Source organism: Natrix helvetica (assembly GCF_964273705.1).
Source record: "Natrix helvetica genome assembly, chromosome: 1".
In the NCBI taxonomy this organism is placed as follows: Eukaryota; Metazoa; Chordata; class Lepidosauria; order Squamata; family Natricidae; genus Natrix; species Natrix helvetica.
The window spans coordinates 231,810,503-231,838,116 of NC_138548.1; the positions used below are offsets into that span (position 1 = coordinate 231,810,503).

Here is a 27,614-nt window from a genome sequence, read left to right on the forward strand (position 1 = left end):
TAACCACTGCGCCACCATGGCTCACCACACCACCTAGGCTGCCATATTGTGGGCTAGTTGCAGTTTTCAGTATGTCATTCACGACTGTCTCACAAGGAGCACCTTGCAAAAATTGAACCTTGAGATTATCAGTTCATCAATAACTAGTACCAGGTTCTTTGGGGATAGACACAGCTGGTTAGATGCTGAAGGTAGTTTTTTTTAAAAAAAACTCCCTGCAACAGATCTTATGAAGCTGTTTAGTCTTAATGCTAGTCCCAGGAGAACCCTCAGACTGCAAATCAGTTACTTAATGGAGAGTCTGGGCCCATTTTTTAGACTATAATTCTGACTTCAAAACAGAATTTGAGTTGCAAGAAAGTGTAGCTGAATATCATTAGCATTTGGGCAACTGGCTTCAAAACAATATGATCCTTCTCAGCAGCTTCGTGTTAGTATTAAGCAATACAAACTCGTGGGACCCGTATGGATCTTTTTGATTGGCAGATGCAAATCCAATAAAGAAATTAGCAAAACCCCAAGGGGCCAAGCAGGTATCTCCCAGTCAAGAAATTTAGGAATATTAACACAATTGCCTTCTTCCTCTCTGTCTTCCAATATAGACCATCCATCTAACTATACTTTCATGGCCATCTCTGTACCAAGTCTGGATCTAAACCCTAACTGCAAATGATGCATGTTGGTGCAATTTGAAAGGAAGCACATCATTTATTCTGTGATGGCCAAAGTTGTTCAAACTCCTACACACACACACACACACACACACACACACTTCATTGCTTGTGTCAAGACTCTGACCTAGAAAACAAGCTGAGTATACAAGTAGTCCTTAACAATTGAGCCAAATTTCCATCGCTCAGCAAGACAGTTGTTAAGTGAGTCATGTCCCATTTTACTACCCTTTTTGCCATGAGACAAAGTTTGATTGTGTGGCTGTGGGGAAGCCATAGTGGTCTTAAGATGAAAACTGGTCATAGGTCACTTTTTTTCAGTGTCATTGTAACTGAACGGTCATTAAATGGATGCTTGTAAGGCGAGGACTACCTGTATATATTTTCAAGTTATACGTTTGCGAGCGTGTTGTACATAAGTAAACGTAATTATGAGAAGACCAACAAAATTTCTTCAGTGATTAATTGCGTCATTATTAAAGAGAAAATATGTTTCCAATTAAACATTGCTTTAGAGAAATACAAAATAGGAAATACTAAGAGATGAAAATATGTCCTGATAAATCTTAATTAACCGCAGGGCATAGCAGGCGGCCAAACAGATTGCAGGGTACATAAATATTAAATGATATTTATTATTTCTGTAGCATGGTAGATTGCTCTGCACAGTTAACACTAGAATCTAAAATATCTACAAAAAGGTAAACTATTTTTGATGGTTTTATGACTTTTCTTTGCTTTTGCTCAATTTTAAATTTAGTTAAGCGTCTCAAGCTTGGGTATAAATTATAAAAACAATATTAGTTACTATTTAGACAGTATCATCATTCTAATATACACGTAGGGCAGAGACTGAAAACTCAAATAATGCCAAGCCTGTGGGCTGGCAGAGTTTTGAATACAAACCACTTGGATTTCTGGAAAGACTTTTATTTCTAACAGGGAGATGTAACAGAATCTTGAGGACCTGCCAAAGCAATTCTGCTCAACTTATACCTGCAGTAATTAGGGTGGAATTGTTCTGAATCTCTTTCTCATGTTCGCTCATTCTTCCCTTGTGCTGAGGCATTCTTTTGCAATGGTCCTATATCCTGATTTACTTTCTCAGGGTGTGTTTGACATTTCCATCATAAATTGTCACAAGTATTGTGTGAGTTCATTATAGCTCAAGAATTGCAGTATTGAATGTTTTAATGCATTAATGCAATGAAGAATACAATGCTATTCAGTTAAACGTAAATATTTAAGTAAACTATTGCAAAAGGGTTAATTTTCATGACATTGATTTGATTTGATTTTTATGGCTTTTTATTTAGTTTGAGACCAAGAGACTCTTAGTGTTGCTTGCAAATATTCCTCAGCAGGTCTTGACTTCAATATAGATTTGTTAACATTCATAAAAAAGAAAAACTATGTGTGCATGTATGTATGTATCTACAAAGAAATGTGCAAAAATATTAAACTCTAGCATTTATATTCTTCAGAATACTGAAGCTCAACTAACTCCTTTTGTATTTCCTTGGCAGCATTGTGAATTTCTATAGTAAAAAGGTACAAGAAAGTTGAATTTGTGGTTTAAGTGCTATAAAAGCATTAAACTGTGAACCAAACTGTGTTTTACTAATTTAAGAGTTATATCTGAAAACTCTTTTTTAAAGATTAGGATTTAGTTTTAATTAAGGAAGCCCAAGTCTCAAGGTCTTGTCAACAAAAAACAAGACTCACACAAAAACTTTAATTGGATTTTTTGAAAGGTAAAGTGCAATAACTTATAGAAATCTTGGTAATTAGATATTTCCATTTTAGTGCAATATTTGCTATGGCAGGGCCTTTCTAATTTCTTGTTTGCAAGTGTTTCATGGATGGGGAAGTGACTTACCTTTTTTCTGATAATGCAGGCCTTCTGAGAAGTAATGATTTGCAAATTGTTATCTATTTACTTTGGCTCTGAGAAAGACATAGCAGAGTTGGAAGATGGATCAAATTGCTGGCTATTTCTCAACCCCCCCCCCCCCCCATTTATTAACTCTTAATGTTTTGTTGTTAGTTGCGAAGTCATGTCCAACCCATTGCTACCCTATGGACAAGGTTCCTCCAGGCCTTCCTGTCCTTAATACATCTATGCAATTCACCTCTAAAATTCTAAGTTCAGTGCATTCAGATGATAAGATACATCTACTAGAAAAGCAAGTTTTCCCATAGAGGTAGTTATGGATGGTTGCCTAATCAGCCAGATGTTTAGAATGGATTTGGCTTTTTTGTCTACCTATCAAGTCCATTGTTGTTTAATTAAATATTACAGGTATTGTCACTGGATATAAGCTATTGAGAGTAAAGCTGCCTTTTGCAGTTGACTGATGGTGATTTTGTTAATGCTGATGGCTTTCAAGTGATGCTCCAGATACCTTTGCTTTCTTCCGCTATAGTCATTCTCTTTGCAGTCTTGTCATATATTTTATGATTTTCTTTATTTTTTCCTTTTCTTATTCTTTAACATAGAGACCCACTCCAGTAGATATCGACAAGTTTAGGAACCTCCTTGTTTTTCATTTTCATGAAGGAATTACTTTTCTTTCTAAGGCAAATAACTTCAGCGCTCATGCATCTATGAAATGAATACAGATAGTCATCGACTTACATCAGTTCACTTAGTGACCATTGGAAGTTATAATGGCACTGAAAAAAGTGACTTACGATCATTTTTCACACTTATGACCATCACAGCATCCCCATGGTCGGGTGATTTATATTTGAATGCTTGCCAAGTGGTTCCTATGTACAACGGTTGCAGTATCCCAGGGTCATGTTATCCCCTTTTGCAACCTTCTGCCAAGCAAAGTCAGTGGTGAAGCCAGATTCGCTTAACCGGCTTACTAATTTAACCACTGCAGTGACTGATTTACCAAATGTGGTAAGAAAAGTCATAAAATGGGGCAAAACTCACATAACAAATTTCTCACTTAGCAACATAACATTTGGGCTCAATTGTGGTTGTAAGTTGAGGACGACCTGTAGTTCAATAACTGTGTCTGGAATGTAAAAAGAGCAGGTGGCACTTCAGTGGCTATCCCCACTCTTCTTCCCAGACATAAAGAAGCTGGCCTGGAAACTTTATTTCTGGGTAGGGGAAGAAAGGCTGATGTAGAGAGACAGAAGGTGGGAAGGTGGTTGTTTTGCAGGCTTGTTTTCCCCAGTCAAACTGATTTTCCCTGCTCAGGACTCAAGAAAGAGAGAAGTAGTGAAGATTGCCATCAAAACACTTGATGGAACTGTGCAGTTGTGCTATCAGGATGTAAATACAGAGAGACAGGGCAATGGCCTTGAAGCAGATATTCAGAAAGCTTTTCATAAACAACAAGGACAGAAACATTCCTTCAGTCCAGAGAAGGAAAATATTATTACAAAGAGATTCAAGCTGAGTCCGCTCTGCTCACTGGGGAATAAGAGAGAAAGGCCACAAATAAAGGCACAATCAGATATGAAAGATTCTGTCATTTTAGCCTGACTTGATAAAGTACGGGTAATCCTTGACTTACAACCATTCATTTAGTGACTGTTTGAAGTCACTACGGCACTGAAAAAAGTGATTTATGACAACTTCATGCAGTTTGGACCATTGCAGCCTTCCCCTTGATCATATGATCGAAATTTGGCTGCTTGAGAACTGGCATATATTTACGTCTGTTGCAGTGGTCTACAGGTCATGTCAAGCTTTCCCAGCCAGCTTCCAACAAGCAAAGTTGGAAGCCAGATTTGCTTAATAATGATTTGCTTAAGCCTGATTCACTTAACAACGCAGTGATTCACTTGATAATCGTGACAAGAAAAGTCATAAAATTGACAACAACTACTTGCTTAGCAACAGAAACCCTGGTCTCAGTTGTGTTTGTAAGTTGAGGACTACCTCTATATTCTAGTCTTCCAGTGGAGATAGTTTCCTAATCATGTCTGCCTCCTAGGGCTGACAGTAAAAGATGAATCTGGTAAGGAGAAACCTGCTTTGCTCAGGCCAGGCAGAGCCATTATGTAAATGTGGTCAGGGGCATTTCACTCTCAAAGCTGGAGACAATATTTAAGGTTTAAGCATGCTGTGGAGGAAGAAAGTGGGAGCTAGATTGATTTCTGTATTCTACATCATATTTTCTGCGTGCATGTTCCTTTGTTCTTGTTTGCAATAAAGCATCTTATCTAATAATTGTATCAAGTATTGAACTGTCTTCTGTTATCCAGTCTCGAATGTGGGTTGGAATTTCTGGAAGAAGACAGATTTATACCCTGTTTCCCTGAAAATAAGACCTCCCCGGGTAATAAGCCCAAATGGGCTTTTGAGCGCATGCGCTAAAATAAGCACTCCCCTGAAAATAAGCACTCCCCTAAAATATTGCAACACAGCAGAAGCCATGAGATGAACCGGTAGTAAACCAGTTAGGGACCCACCACTGATCCCTATGGTCATGTGATTTACATTCGGATGCTTGACAACTGGTTCATATTTATGACGGTTGTGGGGCTCCGGGTCATGTGATCCCATTTTGCAACATTTTAACAAGCGAAGTCAATGGAGAAGCTAGGTTCTCTTAACACCCGTGTTCCTAATTTAATAACTGTAGTGATTTACTTAGCAAATGTGGCAAGAAAAACCATAAAATGAGGCAAACTCACAACAAATGTCTAACTCAGCAACATAAATTTTGGGCTCAGTTGTGGTTGTAAGTTGAGGACTACCTGTATATTTAATGGCCGCCCCTTCCCTGGATGGTGAAGGGGTGGCCATTCAAGTGGTGACTCTAATTCATTGGGGATGCTTTAATTTGGATTCTTCATTTAACAGGGGTTGGTTTGAAAGGTCTCTTCCAAACCTGTAGTTCAGTGAATTGGTAGGGCTTCTTGAAGCCAGACTAATTACACTTTCTCAAAAAATAAGAGTGAAATTACCGTATTTTTCAGAGTATAAGAAGCTCTGGGGTATAAGATACACCTTAGTTTTTGGGGAGGAAAATAAGAAAAAAAAATCTGTGTCTGCCGACCAGCATCCATGGTATTCAGATAGCTAGCTTCCTGTCAGTGTGTGAGAGTTCATGACTTGGAACACATAGTAACAAGGTCAGCCAATAAATAGGCAGGGTAAATTGGGGAAACAGGGTAGCAACTACCCTGTTTTCCCAATAATAAGACCTCCCCGGATAATAAGGCCAATTGGGCTTTTGAGTGCATGCGCTAAAATAAGTCCTCCCCCCAAAATAAGCCTACCCTAAAATATTTAAACCCATGTAAAGTCGGTCTTCGCCATTTCCTGGGGGGAGGAGAGAATATGCCCCACGCGCCCCAGATGCACTTGCCATCCATGCGGAATGGCCTTGGGGAGGCCGCTCCCGCATTCCCTAACTCCCACACCCCTTACCTTAGTGGCGGCTGCAAAAGAGCGGCAGGCCCACTACTAGGGCTGGCAAGAGTGTGCCAAGACAGAATTTCTGGCCCTCTCTGGATCAGCTGATCTGCGGACCAAGGTTAAGAAGCCTCCTGCACCTCAAAATAATAAGACCTCCCCGAAAATAAGGCCAAACACTTATTTTGGGGGTCCAAAGACCCTGCCTTATTTTTGGGGAAACACGATAAGTCAGCCAATGAGGGCTATTTGGACTCTGAAACAGTATTTGCTGTGTGAGCAACAAGGAGACAGGAAGGAGCCTGGCTTAGCTGAGAACTGAAAGTGAAACTGCTTGTGTTTTGCTTGTTTTTACTGCTACTTTGGAAAACCTGCTTTTGATATTGTATTGTATATTATTATTATTTTGAATCCTGCTGAATCAGTTGTGTGTGCTTTCTGAATGTGATTGCTGCTGCAAACTCTGACCAGCCAGGTCAGCTCAGCACTTATTGCAGCCTGATTCAGCACAGCTGATTGGCGGGTGGATCTGACTGCTGGAATACCCCCAATCAGTTGTTCCAGGCTGCAGGGATTGCCACAGACCATCGCTGCCTCCATGCCTCGCATTTTTGGCCTCTGGTGGGCGTAGGTGGGGCTACATTCAGTGTATAAGACGCACCCAAATTTTCACCCTCTTTTGGGGAGTGGAAGTGCATCTTATACTCCGAAAAATACAATATACTTTATTAAGTTGAACTAACTTTTTCTCTAAGTGTACCCCAAATGATGATTATCTTCAGAACTCCTGAACTGTACATCTATGGAGATTCTCCGTCATCCAGGTTATGGTTGTCCCAAAGGTGTTTTTTTTCCAAAAAGTAGTTACTAACTTCCCAATAAAATGCCTTCTCACGGTACACTCCATCTCAACTGTTGTGTCTCATCGTTATTTAAACATAGCTTAGTATTAGATAAACTTTATTATATTCAGTTTATTAAGTTTATTTATTAAGACCACAAAGGACAAAAAAATATAATCCCCCCCCCACCATACATTCCTTTCTTTTGAAATGTGAAATAGGAATATAAACATTGTGTATAATGCCAGCTTAAATCTGCTGAGTTTAATTTACAGTGGTTTTTTTTTAACATGACATATAGTTTGTACAAAGATTGCAGTGGACCTTGGGGATATTTTTATTCCTTATCTATCGTGGCAAATACACAACTTCAGTTGAAAGGCCATATCTGTTTTTATGTATGACATGTTGGCTGTGACACTTCCGATCTAAGTGTGGCCAAAGTCCATTTTGAGATAGGAGTTCCAGAGTTTTCAAAGATAAAAATCCACTGATAAAAAAGTCATTTTTTATTAGACCACCGTCTAAGAGAGCATACATTTTTAACTCCAAACATGTTAGGATGTTCTGGAACTACAAAAAAGCACTGCACATTTTTTTCTCATTGTGCTATATATCTGTTTGTAATTTTTACACATTCTTCTTCCTGTTCATATGAAACAGACAAGCAGAGTGAATAATGAGTTCATTAGGCAGTTGGACACCAAGATCTATGACTGAAGTTTCTATTTGTGAGAAAGTATTTCATGGAAATACTTGACAAAAAGGCTGCTACCATTAACAACACTTACTTGCCAAAAGAGAAATTGTGAGATTGCTCCCCACCTCCACTCTGTACCTCCATCATGCTCTGTACTCTTTAGCTGGCCATTGTTTTTTCTCAGCATAATTGAGCATACTTTTAAATAAAGCAGTTTTTATTTTCTAAGAGTACTATGAAGCCTCTATTTTAAAATGAAGATGATGTTAGAAGGTACTTCATTTTCAAGTATGCTTGTGTTTAATTTTGGAAGAAAAATAACCAATGGTTTATAGAGTCCAGCAGACACCAAAGATCTATCCCTTGGCACAATGGGCATCCAGTATCAGTTTGCAGAGTTCTGTCCCCTATTAGGAACAAATACATCAAAGAGTCAAGAGCTTTAGAGAAAGTGATCAAAGGAGAGGAAGAGTGTTTGAAACTACAAAATAATGAGCAGATGTGAATGCTTTTCTTTTAGTTCAAGTGGCTTAACATATGGCATTTAAATGGGAATCCTTCAGAACATTAATTGCCAATCTCATTGTGGTTCTTACAAAGACATCTCTAATTTACTGTGGAAACACTGGTATTGCTTTTAAGTACAGTATATAGTTAAAACTGTTCAGGGGCACTGTTTGAATGGACCAAACATTTCAGTGAAAGTCATGCTTTTTTCACCAGACCCTCTGTCATGAATTATGGATCAGTCAAAGAGGCAGTAAGTTGCCAGATATTATTGAATATGGAATAGGCAATCGTATGCAAGAAATAAGCCCAAAAAATTAAGAGTGTGAGATAAGAAAATAAAAATAGTTTATACAACACCTTTCATTATATCTGTCATTCCTTTTCTGTCCTTAACATTTGTCCTTGCTTCTATTACAGGGCTTAATATATTAACTTATGTTGCTTAAATTATATTATATTAAATCACAATATTTCAGTCTTTCCCTTTCTTTTGTTCCATCATATAATCTGTCTAGCATATGTTGCAGAGTATTTATTCTCAGAGAACAATACATCATTGGTATACAGAATTATGCATACATCCACGTCCCCAAACAACCCACCTCTGACATCACCACAAGAATTCTTTATAAATTTATCTATTAAAAACATTATAGGTACCATAAAACAAAACCTTAATTTCTGGTTGAATATTGAACAATTAACTAAACCTTCCAGTTATTCCCAAGCATGCTCCTTTTATCACATCCAGCAATCAAATTTTAACTCCTTATTAATTTAAAATATTCCATAATTCAAGCATGTCCATTTTATCATAAGCTTTATCTAACCTAGTAAATGTACAGTATACAATACTCCCTTTCTTACATCCATACATTTTTCAATGACTTGCTGAAGAACATTTTTGTTTGCATGCTTGGTGTCCAGCATAAATCCAAACTGCTCTTTCAAAATATGGTTGATTTTCACATTGTGTTCCATTTCAGTCAGCTCTGCTGCCATTCCCAGAAAAAACTTAATGTTAGTTTTTGCAGTTCTTCTTGGTACTTTTTTCTTTGTATAGGAGAACAGTAATGGCATTCATCCAATCAGACTCAGATACTGCTTTCTTATATATACTAAACAAGGTGCACATTTGTTCCATAAATAAGATCCAGTTTTAACATTAGTTTCATTACATCATGTATTTCTTCAGCATCCTCATAGCATTTATGATTTTTTTTTCTGCATAGTAAGATTTATAGTTTATTTCAGTTTTGCTCTTTGGTATATCACTGTCACACCCCCCCCCCCCCCCCGGATATACAGGTGAAACTTGAAAAATTAGAATATCGTGCAAAAGTTCATTTATTTCAGTAATGCAACTTAAAAGGTGAAACTAATATATGAGATAGACTTATTACATGGAAAGCAAGATAGTTCAAGCTGTGATTTGTCATAATTGTGATGATTATGACTTACAGCTCATGAAAACCCCAAATCCACAATCTCAGAAAATTAGAATATTGTGAAAAGGTGCAATATTCTAGGCTAAAAGTGCCCCACTCTAATCAGCTTATTAAGCCGTAACACCTGCAAATGGTTCCTGAGCCTTTAAATGGTCTCTCAGTCTGGTTCAGAAGGAATCACAATCATGGGAAAGACTGCTGACCTGACAGTTGTGCAGAAAACCATCATTGACACCCTCCATAAGGAGGGAAAGCCTCAAAAGGTAATTGCAAAAGAAGTTGGATGTTCCCCAAGTGCTGTATCAAAGCACATTAATAGAAAGCTATGTGGAAGGGAAAATTGTGGAAGAAAAAGATGCACAAGCAGCAAGGATGACCGCAGCCTGGAGAGGATTGTCAGGAAAAGGCCTTTCAAAAGTGTTGGGGACTTTCACAAGGAATTGACTGAGGCTGGAGTCAGTGCATCAAGAGTCACCACACACAGACGGATCCTGGACATGGGCTTCAAATGTTGTATTCTTCTTGTCAAGCTGCTCCTGAACAACAAACGTCAGAAGCGTCTTACCTGGGCTAAAGAAAAACAGACCTGATCTGTTGCTCAGTGGTCCAAAGTCTTCTTTTCTGATGAGAGCAACTTTTGCATCTCATTTGGAAACCAAGGATCCAGAGTATGGAGGAAGAATGGAGAGGTACACACTGCAAGATGCTTGAAATCCAGTGTGAAGTTTCCACAGTCTGTGTTGATTTGGGGAGCCATGTCATCTGCTGGTGTTGGTCCACTGTGCTTCATTAAATCCAGGGTCAACGCAGCCATCTACCAGGAGATTTTGGAGCACTTCATGCTTCCTTCCGCAGACAAGCTTTATGGGGATGCTGACTTCATTTTCCAGCAGGACTTGGCACCTGCCCACACTGTCAAAAGCACCAAAACCTGGTTCAATGACCGTGGGATTACTGTGCTTCATTGGCCAGCAAACTCGCCTGACCTGAACCCCATAGAGAATCTATGGGGCATTGCCAAGAGAAAGATGAGAGACATGAGACTGAACAATGCAGAAGAGCTGAAGGCCTCTATTGAAGCATCCTGGTCTTCCATAACACCTCAGCAGTGCCACAGGCTTATAGCTTCCATGCCACGCCACATTGAGGCAGTAATTGCTGCAAAAGGGGCCCAAACCAAGTACTGAGTACATATGCATGTTTATACTTTACAGAGGTCTGATATTGTTTTTTGTACAATCCTTGTTTTATTGATTGCATGTAATATTCTAATTTTCTGAGATGGTGGATTTGGGGTTTTCATGAGCTGTATGCCATAATCATCACAATTATGACAAATCACGGCTTGAATTATCTTGCTTTGCATGTCATGAGTCTTATCACATATATTAGTTTCACCTTTAAGTTGCATTACTGAAATAAATGAACTTTTGCACGATATTCTAATTTTTTGAGTTTTATCTGTAGGTTTGTAAGATACTTCTTCTAGCATTCCTTCAGTTTCATCCAAAATCATTTCATTACTAATAATATAATTCTGTCCACTCTGTTGAAAGATCCTTGTTTAACTCTATATTTCCATTATGCTTTAATTCCTTTAAATAAATCCTTTGCAATAATGCTTTATACATATTATAAAATATATTTCTTTGATTCTCGTGTTTACACCATTCTCTTACATGCATTCTTCTCATCCATAGTCCTTCTCACTTTTTCATTTCACCAAGCATCCTTTTTCATATTTTTGACAAGTACAAAGAATCAAGATCCCATGTTAACCTGATTTATTACTCATGCCTATGCACAAGAATCTAGTCAATTAACAATCAGTGCTAGATAAGAATCAACATAATTTAAGGGAGGACTGGACTTGGATCGCTTGTGGGAACGTAACAACTCCAGACTTATTTCTCTCTTGAGTCTGCCCCTAACTTTGCCTCTTCTCCTACACCTTTCAATTTATGATGTTTCACTTATTTCTGTGACACTCCATCATAATAAATATTTTTGTTCTGTTCCAGTTTCCTCTTTTCTTACATCCACTTTCCATTCATTCTGCTGAGTGTATCTATCTTGAATTTTTTTTTAACTAAAAAAATCATAGCATTTTTTCCTGAAGTTGTACCATTTTAAATCTAGTTTCTTTCATTGCTTTCTTCCAGGTCCATATTTAGATGAGGTTTTCTCTTCATATTGCCCAAAAGCTGTCTTTCCCACATTTGGAACTTTATACCTCCCTTATTTCTTTGAAGAATTCTTTCATATTTCTTCATAAACAGAGAAATCTATGCTACCCTACATTAATTCCCTATATGTGTGAATGGCTAGAGACTATAATGCTTAGAGCACCACTCTTTGATGTGAAAGGCTTGGATTTGAATCTGGGCTGGCACCTACCTTACCAGTAGGGGTCTTTGGGCTCCTAATACTTAATTAATGCTTCATGTGTCTAAAGAGTGACACCAACTGTGCCGTTTGGATGTCTCCCAGATTAACAAAGTCATGTGAGATAAGCATGGATAAGTAGGCTACTGGAAGAAACCATACATGTAAGACAAGATAACCTGAAATTAATTGAACATTACTACAATGGCTACTGGAAGAAACCATACATGTAAGACAAGATAACCTGAAATTAATTGAACATTATTACTAATGAGAGGGAATATATGAAAAGAATGAAAGAACTATGGATAGACAGAAGACCTCCCGCCCTGCTGAGAAAGCTAATGTAACATAGGGAAGAAGCTGTTTTCACAACTGGAGATAGACCAACTACACATTCATCCTAGACCCAAGATCTGAAGGAACAACTAGAAGTGCAGCCAATACCTGAAGCTGGAAGGTCACTGCCATCCCTTCCATTATAGAACGGGCAGCTGATATGAGGCATAAAACTGTAGATAAACTAGCTACAGTCAAGCCTTGAGACCAGTTACCAAAGTTTAATGGGAATATTATCAGATAGTGTGGTAGGAGATTCCAATTGAGCCCTCAGGACAATCCCTATTACCACAATAACTCAAACCAATGAATTAGTATACCCCGTAGTCTCTGTACTCCTGAAGATTCTTGGGCACACAATAAAAAAAAATCAGTACATACTACCCACTCACCCACCCCCACCTATGGAAAATGAAATTGAAGGCTAAGATCAAGATGATTCAGAAGGTAATCAGATGAAGCCCTTGAGAATGCTAAACAAAGACTTGGGACACTGGCTACTAGGCTAAGATGATACACTAGAGAAGTAGAGGTCAAGAAGATAAATGCCCTGTTCACTGAAGAACCCAGCTGCAATGCAACAACACAGTGACAGCAGAGCCACCAACAGCAGAACAATACTAGAAGAACATATGGGAGAAAAAGAAGACACATAACACCCAAAGTGGCTGCAGGAACTGAGAGCAGAGAGCTTCCTATTCTGAGGAGACAGCAGTCTCCCAGAATAGGAAGCAGTCACCATCACAGTAACGGATATCCAACAGCAAGTCAAGAACATGAAGATCTGGAAAGCACTTAGCCTGGACATGATCCACTCCTATTGACTAAAGAAATTAGCCGCAGTGAATGAACTCCTAGCAGAGCAGACGAATTAGCTTCTAGCAGCAGGCTCCCACCCAGACTGGCTAACAAAGAAAAACAGTGCTGATCATGAAAGATCCATATCAGGTAACAGCACCATCAAACTACAGGCCAGTAACCTGACTCCCAACAACATGGAAAGTCCTGCCAGGCATCATAGCTGCCAATCTACATAGCTATATGGGCTAGTACATGAGCAATTGTTCAGAAGGGCATTGGGAACAACATTAAAGGCTCAAAACACCAGTTGCTCATAGATAGAGCAGTTGCCTAAGAATCAAGGTCTGGACAGTGATGACAAACCTATAACATACGTGCCAAAGGTGACATTTTGGGTGACATGCCAGCATTCACTAACACCCAACAACTATTCTTGAAAGTACTCCCTGTTCTTACGCAAGTTTAATGGCTAGATTAATGTATTATTTTTCAAAAAATTATAATAATAATTCAAAACCAGCTTTTAAAGATGACTGAATGAAAAGCATACATGGTTTCTTTCTTGTGTGTCTATTTCAATTTCTGATGTGTTGCTAGAACGGAGGATGAAATATTTCTGATATTTATTGCACTACCTTTTCAGAATAGCCAAAAGGAGCTATATTCAGTGGATAAGCTTAACATTTATTTAATTAAATTGTTTAATAATCACATCAACAGAAGTATTTAACTTCACCAACAATGTATTTTGAAAGTATAAGATTTTGCTTGTTCAGAGAATGATAATATGTTTAAAAGATGTGAAACTCCCTGGCTTTATTGACATTGCTTACTAATATCAAGCAGTTTCTCAGATGTATTAATTCATTTCTGTGCCCCAGTTCTTTTTTGTTCAAGTCCAGATGACTTTCCCCCCACTTCTACTATCAGCTATCACTGCAGGGTGTCTGTTTCAAAATTCCCAGAAGCCCTAATTAGTAATGAAGATGTTAGTGACATGAATGCTCCTAGCAACAATTCTTCAGCTCTCCTTGGTGAGCAATATGTAGGATTTCACTGAATCAAAGCTGGCATATAACATATTAGGCCATTAAGGATATTTTTATTAGCACAACTTGTGGATTGTCTTTAACAGATTTCGCAATCTGATCATGGCAGAGTGGTGGATTACAGTGTGTGCCCAGTCACATTTCACAATGGTGTGAGGAGGGTGGAGAAAACAATTGCATAAAAGTGATCGTGATTTTCAATTTCTAATTGCCTGGGGATTCCAACAGCTTCTTCTGTTGTAGTAAAAGAAAAAGAAGAAGGTAATTCACTTTCCCTAAATCGAGTCTCCGTGCAGTGGATTGAGGAAATATTGGGAGACGATTTTGTTGAAGATGAAAGCAGAGAATTACTTAACATGCAAAACTGTAGGGCGAGATATGTGTGTATGCAGGAGTGTGGGTGTTAAAGCTATCCTGCATTTCATATTACGATTTCTGTGGCTGAGTCACGGCAGACAGAAGATCAGAGAAGTCATGTGACCAAGCATGTGAATCACCCAAACAGCAGGAATACAAAGTGACAGTGAAGCACTGTTCAGAAGCCCGGGTTTTCTCTCTGCCAATATCCTCTCACTCACTCCTTGGAAGCATGTCAGGCTGAAATCGACTGCATCAAAATTGAAAGTCTTCTCCGTGGAACTGCTTCTTCTTTACAAGTCGTGAGTGCGTTGCTTCCAACCGAATCAAGTAGGGTAGTTTGGTGTGGTTGTGCAAGCAGGAATTGAAATTAAAGCATCGCTTGACACTACACTCTTACTTAGGCTGCTTGCAGCAAACATTTCTTTGTGGATTCATGTGTTTGATCTGCTTGGCTGTATAACGGTGATGGTTGCCAGTCTTGTTTCCTATGTTTGTAGGTTTCCTAAGTGTTTGCTCCCATATATATTGCTTTCTTCCATATGAGATAAAATGTAACATGTGAACTTCTAAAGATAGAAAAATGACATTGACAGAGGAAGTTGGTCTGGGAGGAAATAAATGAACGATTCAGTCACTGTAGGGTAATTCTTTAAGGAGTGATGAAGATGAAACCAAACAGCAGGGGTACCCAGTGGAAGCCTTGGAAGTTGCTGGATTGGGGTAATAAATCTGATACACAGTGAATTTTTAAACGTGGCTTGCCCTGAATAGTTTTTTGAGATTTGATCTGCCATCAATGAGGTAATATGCTTCAGAAAAGCGTGGGAAGATTTTAAGAGTATGAAAGTTACTCAACAACTTTTAAACAAAATAACATTTAAATTATTATTTAAAATAAGAGACATTTTATAAATTAGCTTCTGACCAATATGAATGTAAAATAGCTTTCAAATACCAATTGTACAGGTTTTATTTGTCCCAGTGATTATCTGCCTGGTGTGGCTTCTGAGTAGAAAGACACAAACTACAAATCAAATAATGTGGATTTTTTATTTGTGATTTTTCACGCTACTTACTTTTATTGGTGGTACCTATAAGTATTTAAATTGAAAAGATGAAGAGAGTTTAGAAAAAATACATTCTTAGGAAAATGCATTTAAAATGTAACATTCATGGTGTACATTTTATGTATCAATTTTGATGCCAGATATCTGGCTACACCTAAATTTGGGCACTTCCATGCGATGCCTTTGTGTCACTCCTAGAACCTCTTTGCCTTTGAGTGTTTTCTTGTTGGTGTCCTCTTGGTAGCTGAATTGTCTTACTTTTGTCTATGGAGATTCTTAGTCATCCAGGTCATGGTTGTCCCTAAAGGTGCTTTTTCAAGAGGCAACTGGACTTTCTGGTTTTTCTTCGAAAATGTTTTGCTTCTTGTCCAAGAAGTTTCTTCAAATTACTGTTTTACTTTTGGTTCACCTGCAATTTCAACTGTCCTGCTCTGTCCTGCTCATCTTCAGCTGGAGATCTCAAGAATTAGAAAATATGCAATTTTTTCATTAAGGAGAACTCTTTGGTCTTATCCTTCCTCACTTTAATGTGTGAGTTAGAGTCATCCAAGGCTTATAAAGAAAATGCTGGCCTTTTCATATCTTCTTTTTGGCAACCAAGGCAAAATGAGGTGGCAGATTGACAAGATATAGTTAGTTTTTAACCTTCTCTTCACATCTGTAAAGAAAGAAGCTGCTTGGATTATTTTTCTCGCTTTGAGTGAATTTTGGTTGCTATAGGAGATGTCACAGCTTGGTTTCCTGATTATGTTTATAGATTGTGAAATTCTGAATAAATAAAAAATTCTGATGAAAATAATTTTAATTATTTAAAGAACACACATCTACTGGTTATACATTTATGGTTCACCCTTCTTTTTCCTTTTTTACAGAAAAACTATGGAAAGGCAGATGAAGACTGTAGGCATGGTATGCAAATTAAATTATTTCTTCAAATATCTAAACACTAAGAAATGATTTTTCATTTAATCTGCAAGTGAAATAGAACTGTCCAATTATGGGTCTTGTCTGAAATGCTTGCTTGGATTACAGTTCTGCCCCGGGCTCAGATTTCTTTTATCTGACCATTGTTTTCATAGTAGCTCTTCCTCCTGTTCCTCAAACTTATTCTTTCTACCAATTACAATAATTGACATTTGCACAGATGGAGGTAATCTGTTACAAATAATATTGTTAAGAGAATGAAATAGAAATGGATGTTAAATGCAAGACTAAGCCTGACTATTAAAGATCATTCTTGCTTTAATGTGCTATTTCCTATACATTTAAATATCATTAATTCCCCCCAAAATATTATTGTAAAATAATTAATGGGTGTTACTATGCAAGATTGTCCCTTTCTTCTGAGATTTATAAAAGGTGCAATTTAAATTATTTTTTTGTTATTTGCTACTAGAAAGGAAACAAATAGATATAATCTATTATTTGTATTCAAATCTCTGTTTTTAGACTGGGGAAATTAGTCTTCGTTTCTTACTTCATTTAATCCTAGGTGTAGTTGATATCTGTAGCACCTATAATTGCTTGTTCTTTACAAATTATGGATAGTTTTTCCAAGATAGAGATATACGGATGCACTTTGTTTAAACTGTATAGTTTTTTCTATACTAAAGGGATGCAATATTTCTGAATTTTTCTGGAAATAAGAATTGAGAAAGGTCAGATTGAATGACAGATGACCAAATTAGCTGTTTTTGAGAAGAATGTTGATGGATGATGGAAGGAAGTCTGTGGAGCCATTGGAGGCACAAGGCTCAGGAGAGAACCAGGCCATGGTTTTAGCTTAGATGTCTGTAGGCAGAAGAAAGAGTGCATATGCAGGTGATTTATGACCGCAATTGAGTCCAAATCTTCCATTCCTAAGCAAGATAGTTGAGTGAGTTTTGTCCCATTTTACGAATCTTTCTAGCCATAGTTGTTAAGTGAATCACTGTAGTTGCTAAATTAGTAACAAGGTTGTTAAGTGAATCTGGCTTCCCCATTGACTTTGTTTGTCAAAAGGTCACAAAAATGATCACATGACCCTGCGACACACAGCAATGATCATAAATACATGCCAGTTGCCAAATATCTGATGTTGCAATGATTGTAAGTGTCAAAAATGGTCGTAAGTCGCTTTTTCAGTGCCATTGTATCTTTGAACAGTCACTAAACAAATGATTGTAAGTTGAGGACTACCTGTACACATCTGTGGTTAATACATGCATTTCAGCACATTCTTTACATTCATTTAAAGGTTATTAACATTATTAATTATCTCCGTCTTATGCCATTACATGTAAAAGTGCCTCAATTAGACTAGGAAAAAAAATCTATTAGATTCAGTACAAGTTCCCTCTCCAAAACTTAATTGTAGTAGGAAAAAGAGCTCTAAGCCAGTCCTTTTCAAAAGCGACTCTGATAATATTCCCCTTCCAGCTTCAGATTTTTAAAGTCTTTATTCTAGTAAATGAACACTAGCAGTCAAGTCTCTGCATGTAGAGGCCACAGGCCATATTAAGTGCTGCATTGAATTTAAGCGCTTATATTTGTGGATATCACTTGTTCTAAAATGCATTCTAATGTAAGAGTATTCTCATTCTAAATTGGTTATCTTCTTTAATTTGAATGAATAATGGATAGTGAATTACGTGAATACAGCCAAAGTGTCATGGCCTCAAAAGGCCACCCAATTAATATAATCCAGGATCCATATTTCCAGACATTGTAAACATTGGGCTTTCGTGTTTAGTAACTCTTCAAACATATCATTAGCTTAGCTATGAAAAGGTGTGCGTGAATATTTGGATCATTTCTTATTTTTCCAAAATGTATCACTGGGAACAGCTCAATAGTCTCCATGCACTCAGTGGTCAATAGTGACCTCAGATGCACCATAGCATTTGTGGCCATCGAGATACTTATTTGGAGATAAGCAAATTCATAAGAGTCGGGTGAAGTCAACTGCCTCATATATTCTCAAAATATACAGAGAGCTGCCCATCAGGAAAATTAAATTTTACATTATTAAAAGTGCTATAGTTCACTTCATATTGTGACTTCTGTTGGCTGTTGTGGCAGAGGAGTGTCTCTCTTTAGTACATCAAATAATATAGTCTACCATATTATGTATTCTGTAATAGCTTTGTTTCCTATGCCATCTGGCTGGTAAATTCACAAGATTCATTTTTCTTGCCATGTACATGTATACATCCGGACTAGACTATGTTGTTTTTCTGTCTCATATATGTAGATATATGCACAATTATGTATGTATGTATGTATGTATGTATGTACCATATTTTTCGGAGTATAAGACGCACCTTTTTCCCTCAAAAAAGAGGCTTCCAGAGTGCTGCTGGGGGCTGAGGGGAGGCAAAAATGAGCGAAAAACAGGCCGTTTTTTTGCTTGTCCCCCCCCCCCCCCCAGTCCCCAGGAGCACTCTATAAGCCTCCTAAAAGCTATGCATGCCTTTTTTTAAAAACAAAAAACGGGCCTGATTTTGTGAAAAATTGGCATTTTTTGCTCCTTTTGGGGGGCGGGGGCAGCCCCCATGAGCACTCTACAAGCCTCCTAAAGGTTATGCATGCCCCCTTTTTTTGACAAAAAATGCAAAAAACAGGCCGTTTTTGGGAAGTCTGCAGAGTGCCAAAACTTTTTTTTTTTATTTGACTCTTCAAAATTTTGGTGTGTCTTATACTTCAGTGTGTCTTATACTCTGAAAAAATATGGTATGTTTATATAGTGTATATTGAAGGTGGTGACCCTTGAGAGCTGTATGTAATGAAATTTCATTTTAATATATGCCTATTGGTGTACATTCAAAGTGACAGTAAAGTTATTCTAAGTGTATGGTATCTGCTTTTGATTGCAGTATTGGGAGAAGGACTGGACAGGGAAGGGGATACTTTCCGTGCAGTGCTTGGCTGCGTGCATCTTAAAGGGAAGCTGCAGGCTGTTTCTAACGCTCTTTCTAACTCACTGATGGGTGAATCACTGGTAAGTGGCAATTGGTTCTCATTACAGTTTTCGAAATACTAGACTTTAGAGACATAGCAAGAAGACTTGAGTCAACCTTCTACTGCTTTGTATTAAAATATTAACATTTTTACACCTTTATAGATGAAGAAACAGGAACCTCAGTTTTGTCCATGAGTTTGTGCTAGCAGACTGGCAGTTGTTTCATGTGATACAGGCATGGACTTTAAATACTCTCAAGTAATTTTCTCCATATGCTAATTAGTGGAACAGAGACATATGCTTTTCCATTTTTATTGCTGTATTTTTGTCTTTTGAGGTGGAAATAGGTTGCAAGTTTTTTCTTGAGTTTATTTTCAGAAAGAAACAGATGATTGATGACAACTTGCTTTTATTGTGACCTCTATAGTAGGGCAGCCATAATTAGACTGATAAAGCTGACTGATTGCTAGATGCCCGCAAAGACATATAGTGTATGTAGACCTTTGCTGCCATCTCATGGTTGGCCAGAGTTTTGCAACCCAGACAAAGGAGATGTAGGTTTTAATATGATTAATTTATACCAGGGGTGTCAAACTGGCAGCCCGCAGGCCAGCTGCATCACACACAGGCCATGCCTACCCCGGCTCCACAAAGACAAAAAAATGATGTGATACGCCATGGGACGCGACCGAGTTTGACACACGTGATTTATAGCATCAATCCCTACCCTAACCCACCCTATCCCTACCTACCCTATCCTATAAAAACTTTGGAAGTCTGACTTGCTGCAATTTAATGTGCTAAAATTAAACATATTTTCAAAAATACTTCTTAACTCCTTGTAAATTTCAGAATCTTCTTATAAAACAAGACCGATCAGTAGTTGAAGCCACCACTTTGTTCTGAAGGAGGCCAGCAAAGTAGGGCAATGGTAGGGAATATTTTGGAGTTGGGGGAGGCAAAGAGAGGGCTGTTAACTCTTTCAGAGTTTTGAGTTTTTGAGTTTTATTAAATTTATATACCGCCCCCCTCTCCCCACAGGGACTCGGGGTGGTGTACAGACAGTACATATAAAACAACAAAGCAAGAACAACAAAACATTAGACAACCAACATAAACATACAGTCTATAAAATACCCGAACTCATTTCAAGTTAAAAACAGTCTAAAACCAAATTAAAACCCCAAAATTTACAATATTGAAAAGCCATCCAGGAAGGTCAGTAATAGATTGTGCTTATGATTACGATTAGGCTAGGCCGGCTAGCCGGAACAGGTGGGTCTTGAGTTTCTTACGGAAGGAGTGGAGATCAACAGTAGTTCTAATGTCAGGGGGGAGTTCGTTACAGAGGGTTGGGCCCATCACAGAGAAGGCCCTACTCCTGGGCACCGCCCGCCCGCATTGTCTAACGGAGGGTACCCGGAGGAGACCCTCCCTGTGTGAGCGGATTGGTCGTAGGGATGTATGGGGTAGAATGCGATCTCGCAAATAACTAGGTCCCGAGCCATGAAGCGCTTTGAAGATGACAATCAACACCTTGAAACGCACTCGAAAAGCCACAGGCAGCCAGTGCAGCTCGCGCAGAAGTGGTGTTACATGGGAGTACCTGGTACTCCCCAAGATTGTCCGCGCGGCTGCATTCTGAACCAACTGGAGCCTTCGGGTGCATCTCAAGGGGAGCCCCATGTAGAGAGCATTACAGTAATCAAGACGGGAAGTCACCAGGGCCTGAGTGACTGTGCGAAGGGTGTCCCGCTCAAGTAGGGGGCGCAATTGGCGCACCAGGCGCACCTGGTGGAACGCCCTCCCAGCCACGGCCGTCATATGATCATCCAGCGACAGCCGGGAGTCTAGGAGGACGCCCAAATTGCGTGCCCTATCCACCGGGGGTAGTTGTTCCCCCCCGATGGCCAGAGATGGAGCAAACTGGCTAAAGCGGGGCGCCGGTAGCCACAGCCACTCAGTCTTGGAAGGGTTGAGCTTGAGTCTGTTGTCCCCCATCCAGACCCGCACGGCTTCCAGACACCGGGACATCACCTCGACGGCTTCGTTGGGGTGGTTCGGGGTAGAGTGTAAGCTTCTATTCTTTTGATGTGTATGGTTTGTCTGAGTTCTCTTTTTTGGTTTGCTATTGGCTTTTCTCTCCATGTGTGTCTACTCCTGAAAAGCATTAGTTTACTTTGTGTGAAATTGCAAATATGGGCCTCATACATATTCTCGTGTGTAGTTTCTTGGCCACATTCCTTTTAATTTGCATCTCTGAAGGCAAGCAGAAATATACTTTCTCTTGTATAGTGTAGTTAATTTCTCTTAATTTGCTCCAAATTTCTTTTAATCCATTCTAAAGAGTTCTTCAATCTTCCAAAACAATTTTGTATGTGAAGGAGGTAAAATATCTTAAAATGGAAGAGAAAATATGAGATGACGAGATAAAGTGATGTACTACTTTACTCTCTCTAGATTCTAACTGCAATTCAGGATTCAAATAAAATTGTTTATGCATTTTATCTTATTCAATTGGGCCCATTTATGTAAAAAACTTAAGGAAGTATATCCAAAGGTGATATTAAGTATGTTTGAATTTCTTTTTATATAATCAGAATTTTAAATTTGAACAATTATATCTGTTTGTACATTAGGCTTAAGGAAAGAAAACATTTGCTAACAGAAAAAACCATGGTTAAAATGAATTTTATAAATAAGAATCACATTAATCTTACTATAATTGAACGTAGTTGTATAGATTGTATTAATATCAACAAATAATGCAGAATTGTGGTGCAATTACAAAGGTATTAGCCTGAGAGTGTGTTAAAATGCCAGCTGAATGGTTGTATGTTGGATTGATTGGAAAGTTTATCGCTTGTATTGATCTCACTGTTTTATTTTGTTGTTTTCCATTTAATAAATGGAATACTACCTGATTCTAGTCACTTTCAAAGATAGAAGAAACTTTGATTTTTTCTGAAAGAAATGAACCGGGCACTAGCAGACCATGTTTGTCACTTAGCTGTTTTGTAAAGCATTAGGACTATAAATCATCCAGTCTCCAAATCAAGTCAGTGATTTGATTCAACAAGTTGATTTCATTTGAATTGTTAATTCAGTAAGTAAAATGGATTTGATTTGGAAAAAATGTATATTCAGCAAATGGTGAATCTCCAGGGTGATTTAGACTTATGATTCAGTCATATTACTCTTTAATCAAATCCCCATGCATCTCTATTAATCATGTTACATTGGCTGGGCTGATTAAAATCGAAGGCCAAATTTGGCAAGTGATATTATTAGTATGGCTCGAGATCCATCTAATTTCAGCTGAACTGCTTTCGTTTTTAATAACAGATCATTATAGGTTTCATAGAAGAGCATCATCAATAAATTTATAATTGTGTGGTTTCTCCCCAAATGTCAATTATTTTCAGGGTTAGATAATGTTGGAAAGTTCATCAAGTGAACTTAACACATAAAGTGATAAAATATAAGACAAACAATGGGGATTTATTGATCTCTTAAGGAAAACCAGATAATTTCCCTTGCAAATTACTTGTCTTCAGTTATCTACTTAAAATAATCTATGGGCATTTTCTGGGAACTTACATTAAAGCCCTCCCCTTTGGTATTTATAGAGTGTAAATAAAATATATCCCAGTATCCCAGAGATTTTGTCTCTGAAACTAATAAGACACAAATAAACATATCCTTTAATGCTACAAATTTTTTGCTGATTCTCTGTTAAGGCTTATCCATCCTTTATTAACTAGCTTTCCAGGTGATACAGATGATTTTCTATGAATTGTTTGATAAGAACTAGAGAGCAACTCAATTGCAAAATTTTGCCTTTTTTGCATCTAGAACATTGTGTTCTTCAGTGTCTCTCAGAGAATCAGATTGCTAATTATATTACCTGGGATATAGGAACTGATATTTACTAAGCTTATTAATGGTACTGTGTTTTTGCTGTTTGTAACATAGTTGTGGTTTAAGGCTGTAATAAAATTACTTTGTATTGAATTAGCCATAGATAGTTGATCTTATTTATATCATGAGAGCATGCTTATTCTTGGTTTAATATATATAAATTCACGGACTCCCGATTTGTCAACTTTGCGTGTGTGGTTTTGGCCAGTTTTTGCAACAGATTCAGTAAAATCAGATTATGGGATAGTAATGAATTGATACAGACTATAATAACAGAATGTCGGAAGCTTGACATTATACAGCATCCCTTGCATACCCCAGAGGGTTGGGATGGAGCCAGTCTGAGTTGTACACGTTGCTGAAACTATCTCTGTGTAGCTAAGATCTTCTCCATTAGATATTGGAAGCAGATATAGAACAGAAAATGTATTCTGCCCCATATGAGATATCAAAGTCCTTAATCCCTAATATCTCTAATATACATTATAAATCAGTTCTCAAGCAAGAGATTTTTTTTAAAAAAGTGGATAGTGGCTCAATTTCAGTTAGTACCATCATGCACGGAATGGGAAATACCTGTTTAATTACCAATTTCTTAATTATGGAGTCAAATTTTCTATATGGGGGTAAAACTACTTTGGAGCAATGCACAGGTTGCTACAGCAGGATTCTACTATTGGGGGAGTAGTTTAGGTCAAAAGGGCTACCAGAAGAAGTAACCATACCTTTACCTGTTTTTTTTTTAAATAGTACAGAACCAAGGCCGAGACAGATTAATTTAATGGAAGCTTCTGGTTCAAATTTTAACAAAGGTTCTCTACCTTTACCCAAATTGTATTTGTGGTTCATATTTGTACGTGCACCACAGCTTTCTTCAGCAGTAAATATTTGGATTGATATTTATTTGTATTAGAAATTATGAAAAATTGCAGAAGGCTTAACCATGGTGCAAAGTGTATACGACATGGCAAATCACAGTTGGCAGTGATTTGTAAGCCTTTGCTTCCTTCCCAGTGGGCATTGAAGTGAAATCATTGCACAATAAGCAAAAACGGACTACAGAAAGCAAAGTTAACTTGCATAATTTATCCTTGCAATCTTATCCACTGAGATGGCCCATGCAGACTTCTGATTTGAAATATTCATGTGCCATAATGTTATTGGTAGTTTTTTTTTTAGGTTTGCGACTGCCATTTCATGTTTGAAAGGCGGATTTTATGAAACAAAGCGGAGAAGTACTTTCAGCATAGTAATAATAATAATAATAATAAATAAATTTGGATTTATTAGCCGCTCCCTTTCCAAGTAGGACTCGGGGCGGCGTACAATGGAGCATAAAACATAAAAAATATATAACAACACCAAATGTACATACATATACAACACACATACATACACACATACATACACGGAGGAGGAAACAAATTACATCAATAGACAGTTAAAAATCAGCTTTAAAATACCCCAATTGTAGAAACCCAAAAAATTAATATTTACAGACAGTTTAAAAACAGTTTGGAGGAATGGGAAGATTACGATTGCGATTGAGCCAGGCCGGATAATTGAAAGAGGTGGGTCTTCAGCTGTACACGGAAGGAGCGGAGGTCGGAAATAATCCTGATATCACGGGGGAGGTCATTCCACAGGGCTGGGCCCATCACAGAGAAGGCTCTGCTCCTGGGTGTCGCCCCCCGACACTGTTTGGCGGACGGCACCCGGAGAAGTCCCTCTCTGTGTGCGCGAATTGGTCGTAGGGATGTGTGGGGCAGGATGCGATCCTGCATATAACTAGGCCCTGTGCCATGGAGCGCTTTAAAGATCATAATCAAAACCTTGAAACGCACTCGGTAGATCACAGGCAGCCAGTGCAGCTCGCGCAGGAGAGGTGTTACAAAACTGCCCTCTTTAATTAAATTGATAGGTTATATTTCAAACTGGTCTGTAGTCATTCCAAAGCATTCAGCCAAAAAGAGCCATAGAAAAAACACTAAAAAATTGTCTGCATCTCCTAAAACTAAACTTCTTACATGTGACCATGAAAAAAATCTGATAGGAAAAATGTTTCAGTTTTATTTTTGTAATAGATAACAAATAAGCAGAATGTGATTATATTATTTCTTAGCAGAATGGGATGGTAACTAAAGATCTGACGAGGCTGAAAAACCTTCTTGTTCAAACAGAGGTAAGAATATCTCTCTTCCTGAAATAAAGGATTTTTTTTTGTATCAGACACAGTTTTTGTTTTCCCAATTTGAAGATGACTGCCATAAGAAGTATTTTTAATATCCTCTTTCATCTGTGGTTTTATAGCAGTTATTCATCTACCTTACATTTTATAGTGCAGTTATCTTGAGTAACGATGTTGTTGATTTGGGTTTACATTTTAAATGTTAACAAAACAAGCCTACATTGGCCTTAGTCTCATCTGCCCAATTCTTGTCTACCTTTATAGCAATAAGGATGTCAGAAACATGTGATATCTGCAACTAAGAGCTGCTTGTAATGTTTTAATGGAGAATTTAAAGTGTTAGAATTAAGCTGGCATCATAAAATATGATACAAACAATACTTGTTGGAAGTCACCATAGTTGAAATTAAAAGAAGGTTATAAGATAGTGGAGAATAATGCTTGCAATTTCTAAAGGCACATCTCCTACTAACGATTTTCTGTGGAGAATTTTATTCTGATATCTGCCTTCTGTGATTAAATAGGTAATAACTAAGACAATGTCATTATAAAACGCGAGGTGAGTTCTTCAGAGTAATCTAGTTTAGTGTTCCTTCATGGACGTCTAGTTCACCATAGAAGTCTGATATTTTACTTATTTTTATACACATGGTAAATAGAAGCATATTTGAAATTGATTTTGATCTTTATGATTGCAGGCAGCAGCTTGTAAAATACCCTCGGTACATCATGTGGAAGAGGTGGAAGAAGGTACACTTCAAAATATTTACTTAATATTAAGTAAACTTTGGAATTGCTAATTAGTTGGTAGAAAAAGCATGTTTGTCTTATATTCTATGTCAGACAAATTAAAAAAAGATTAATCGGGTTAAGTGAGAAATAGTCACAATCGAACACTTTCCTTACTTGTTGGTGTATTTATATTTACAGGTAGTCCTCAACATACAACCATTCATTTAGTGACCTTTCAAAGTTACGACGGCACTGACAAAAGTGACATATGATGGTTTTTCACTCTTAATGACCATTACAAGATCTCCATGGTCACATGATCAAAGTTTGAAAGCTTGGCAACTGGTTTATATTTATGATGGCTGCAGTATGCTGGAGTCATGTGATCACCCTTTGCAGTCTTCTGATAAGCAGTCACTGGGGAAGCCAGATTCAATTTACAATCATTTTAATAACTTAACAATTGCAGTGATTCACTTTTCAACCCTGGCAAGAAAGGTCATCACATGGGGCAAAACTCATTTAACAACTGTCTCGCTTAGCAATAGAAACCTGGGGCTCAATTGCTGTCACAAGTCGAGGACTACCCGTATTTAAAACTGCATGCTTCTCTTTTTTTCTATGAAATGAGTTCAAATATGTTTATTTTAAAACGAATCAAATGCATAATGTATCAATGTTTAATAGATATTCAGAATATATGAAGCAAAATAATTTTCTTCCCTGCTTCTGGAATTGGGTTCTGTATTCTGTAAAATGTGTGGAAATTGTACTCTCTTCTGAAGTGCAACTCACCTTTTGAATATATGCTTCAGGAAATGTAATGGCGATCAAACTAATTTGACAGGGTCTTTTTGGTGTAAGTGATTTCTGATTTATATAAGAAAATGATGGACAAATATTAATCGAAAAGAATAGCTCCTAATTTTGGAAACTCCCTCTGAATCACTTTCCTTTAGGTAACACTTGGTGGATATTATTTCTAGTGAGGATCAATGGTTTCCCTTTGCTTGGAATACAGTGATAAGTTGTCTGTAATTAATTATATGGTTTCAATCTGGATATACTATGTACCAGGAATTAAAAGAATAGTAGGAACCAAAAAAAAAAAAAATAACTTGCATTTTATCATCATGTGGCAGGATGTCATGATGGCTGGCAATTTCGCCCCCCACCCCGGGGAGTCACAAGTAGTGAAGAATACACATTATGCAAAAGGTAAAATGATGCATGTTTTCAATATTTCTCAGCTTGAAAGCATTAGTCATGGAGAGA

The 27,614-nt window shown here is 37.8% G+C and overlaps 1 protein-coding gene across 6 annotated transcripts in view; it reads left to right on the plus strand.

Annotated features, from left to right (window-relative positions):
* The window catches only part of HELZ (helicase with zinc finger), a 142,657-nt gene that overhangs the window by 17,628 nt on the left and 97,415 nt on the right, over positions 1 to 27,614 (plus strand). For 4 of the 6 annotated variants that reach the window (XM_081934401.1, XM_081934400.1, XM_081934397.1 and 1 more), the window contains 5 exons: positions 16,431 to 16,467; positions 19,413 to 19,537; positions 25,542 to 25,601; positions 26,306 to 26,357; positions 27,482 to 27,557. In XM_081934401.1, the coding sequence (XP_081790527.1) occupies positions 19,523 to 19,537; positions 25,542 to 25,601; positions 26,306 to 26,357; positions 27,482 to 27,557 (203 nt within the window). In that variant the 5' untranslated portion in view covers positions 16,431 to 16,467; positions 19,413 to 19,522. The remainder of the gene's footprint in view (positions 1 to 16,430; positions 16,468 to 19,412; positions 19,538 to 25,541; positions 25,602 to 26,305; positions 26,358 to 27,481; positions 27,558 to 27,614) is intronic. The other 2 variants (XM_081934399.1, XM_081934402.1) reach the window with 1 other exon arrangement.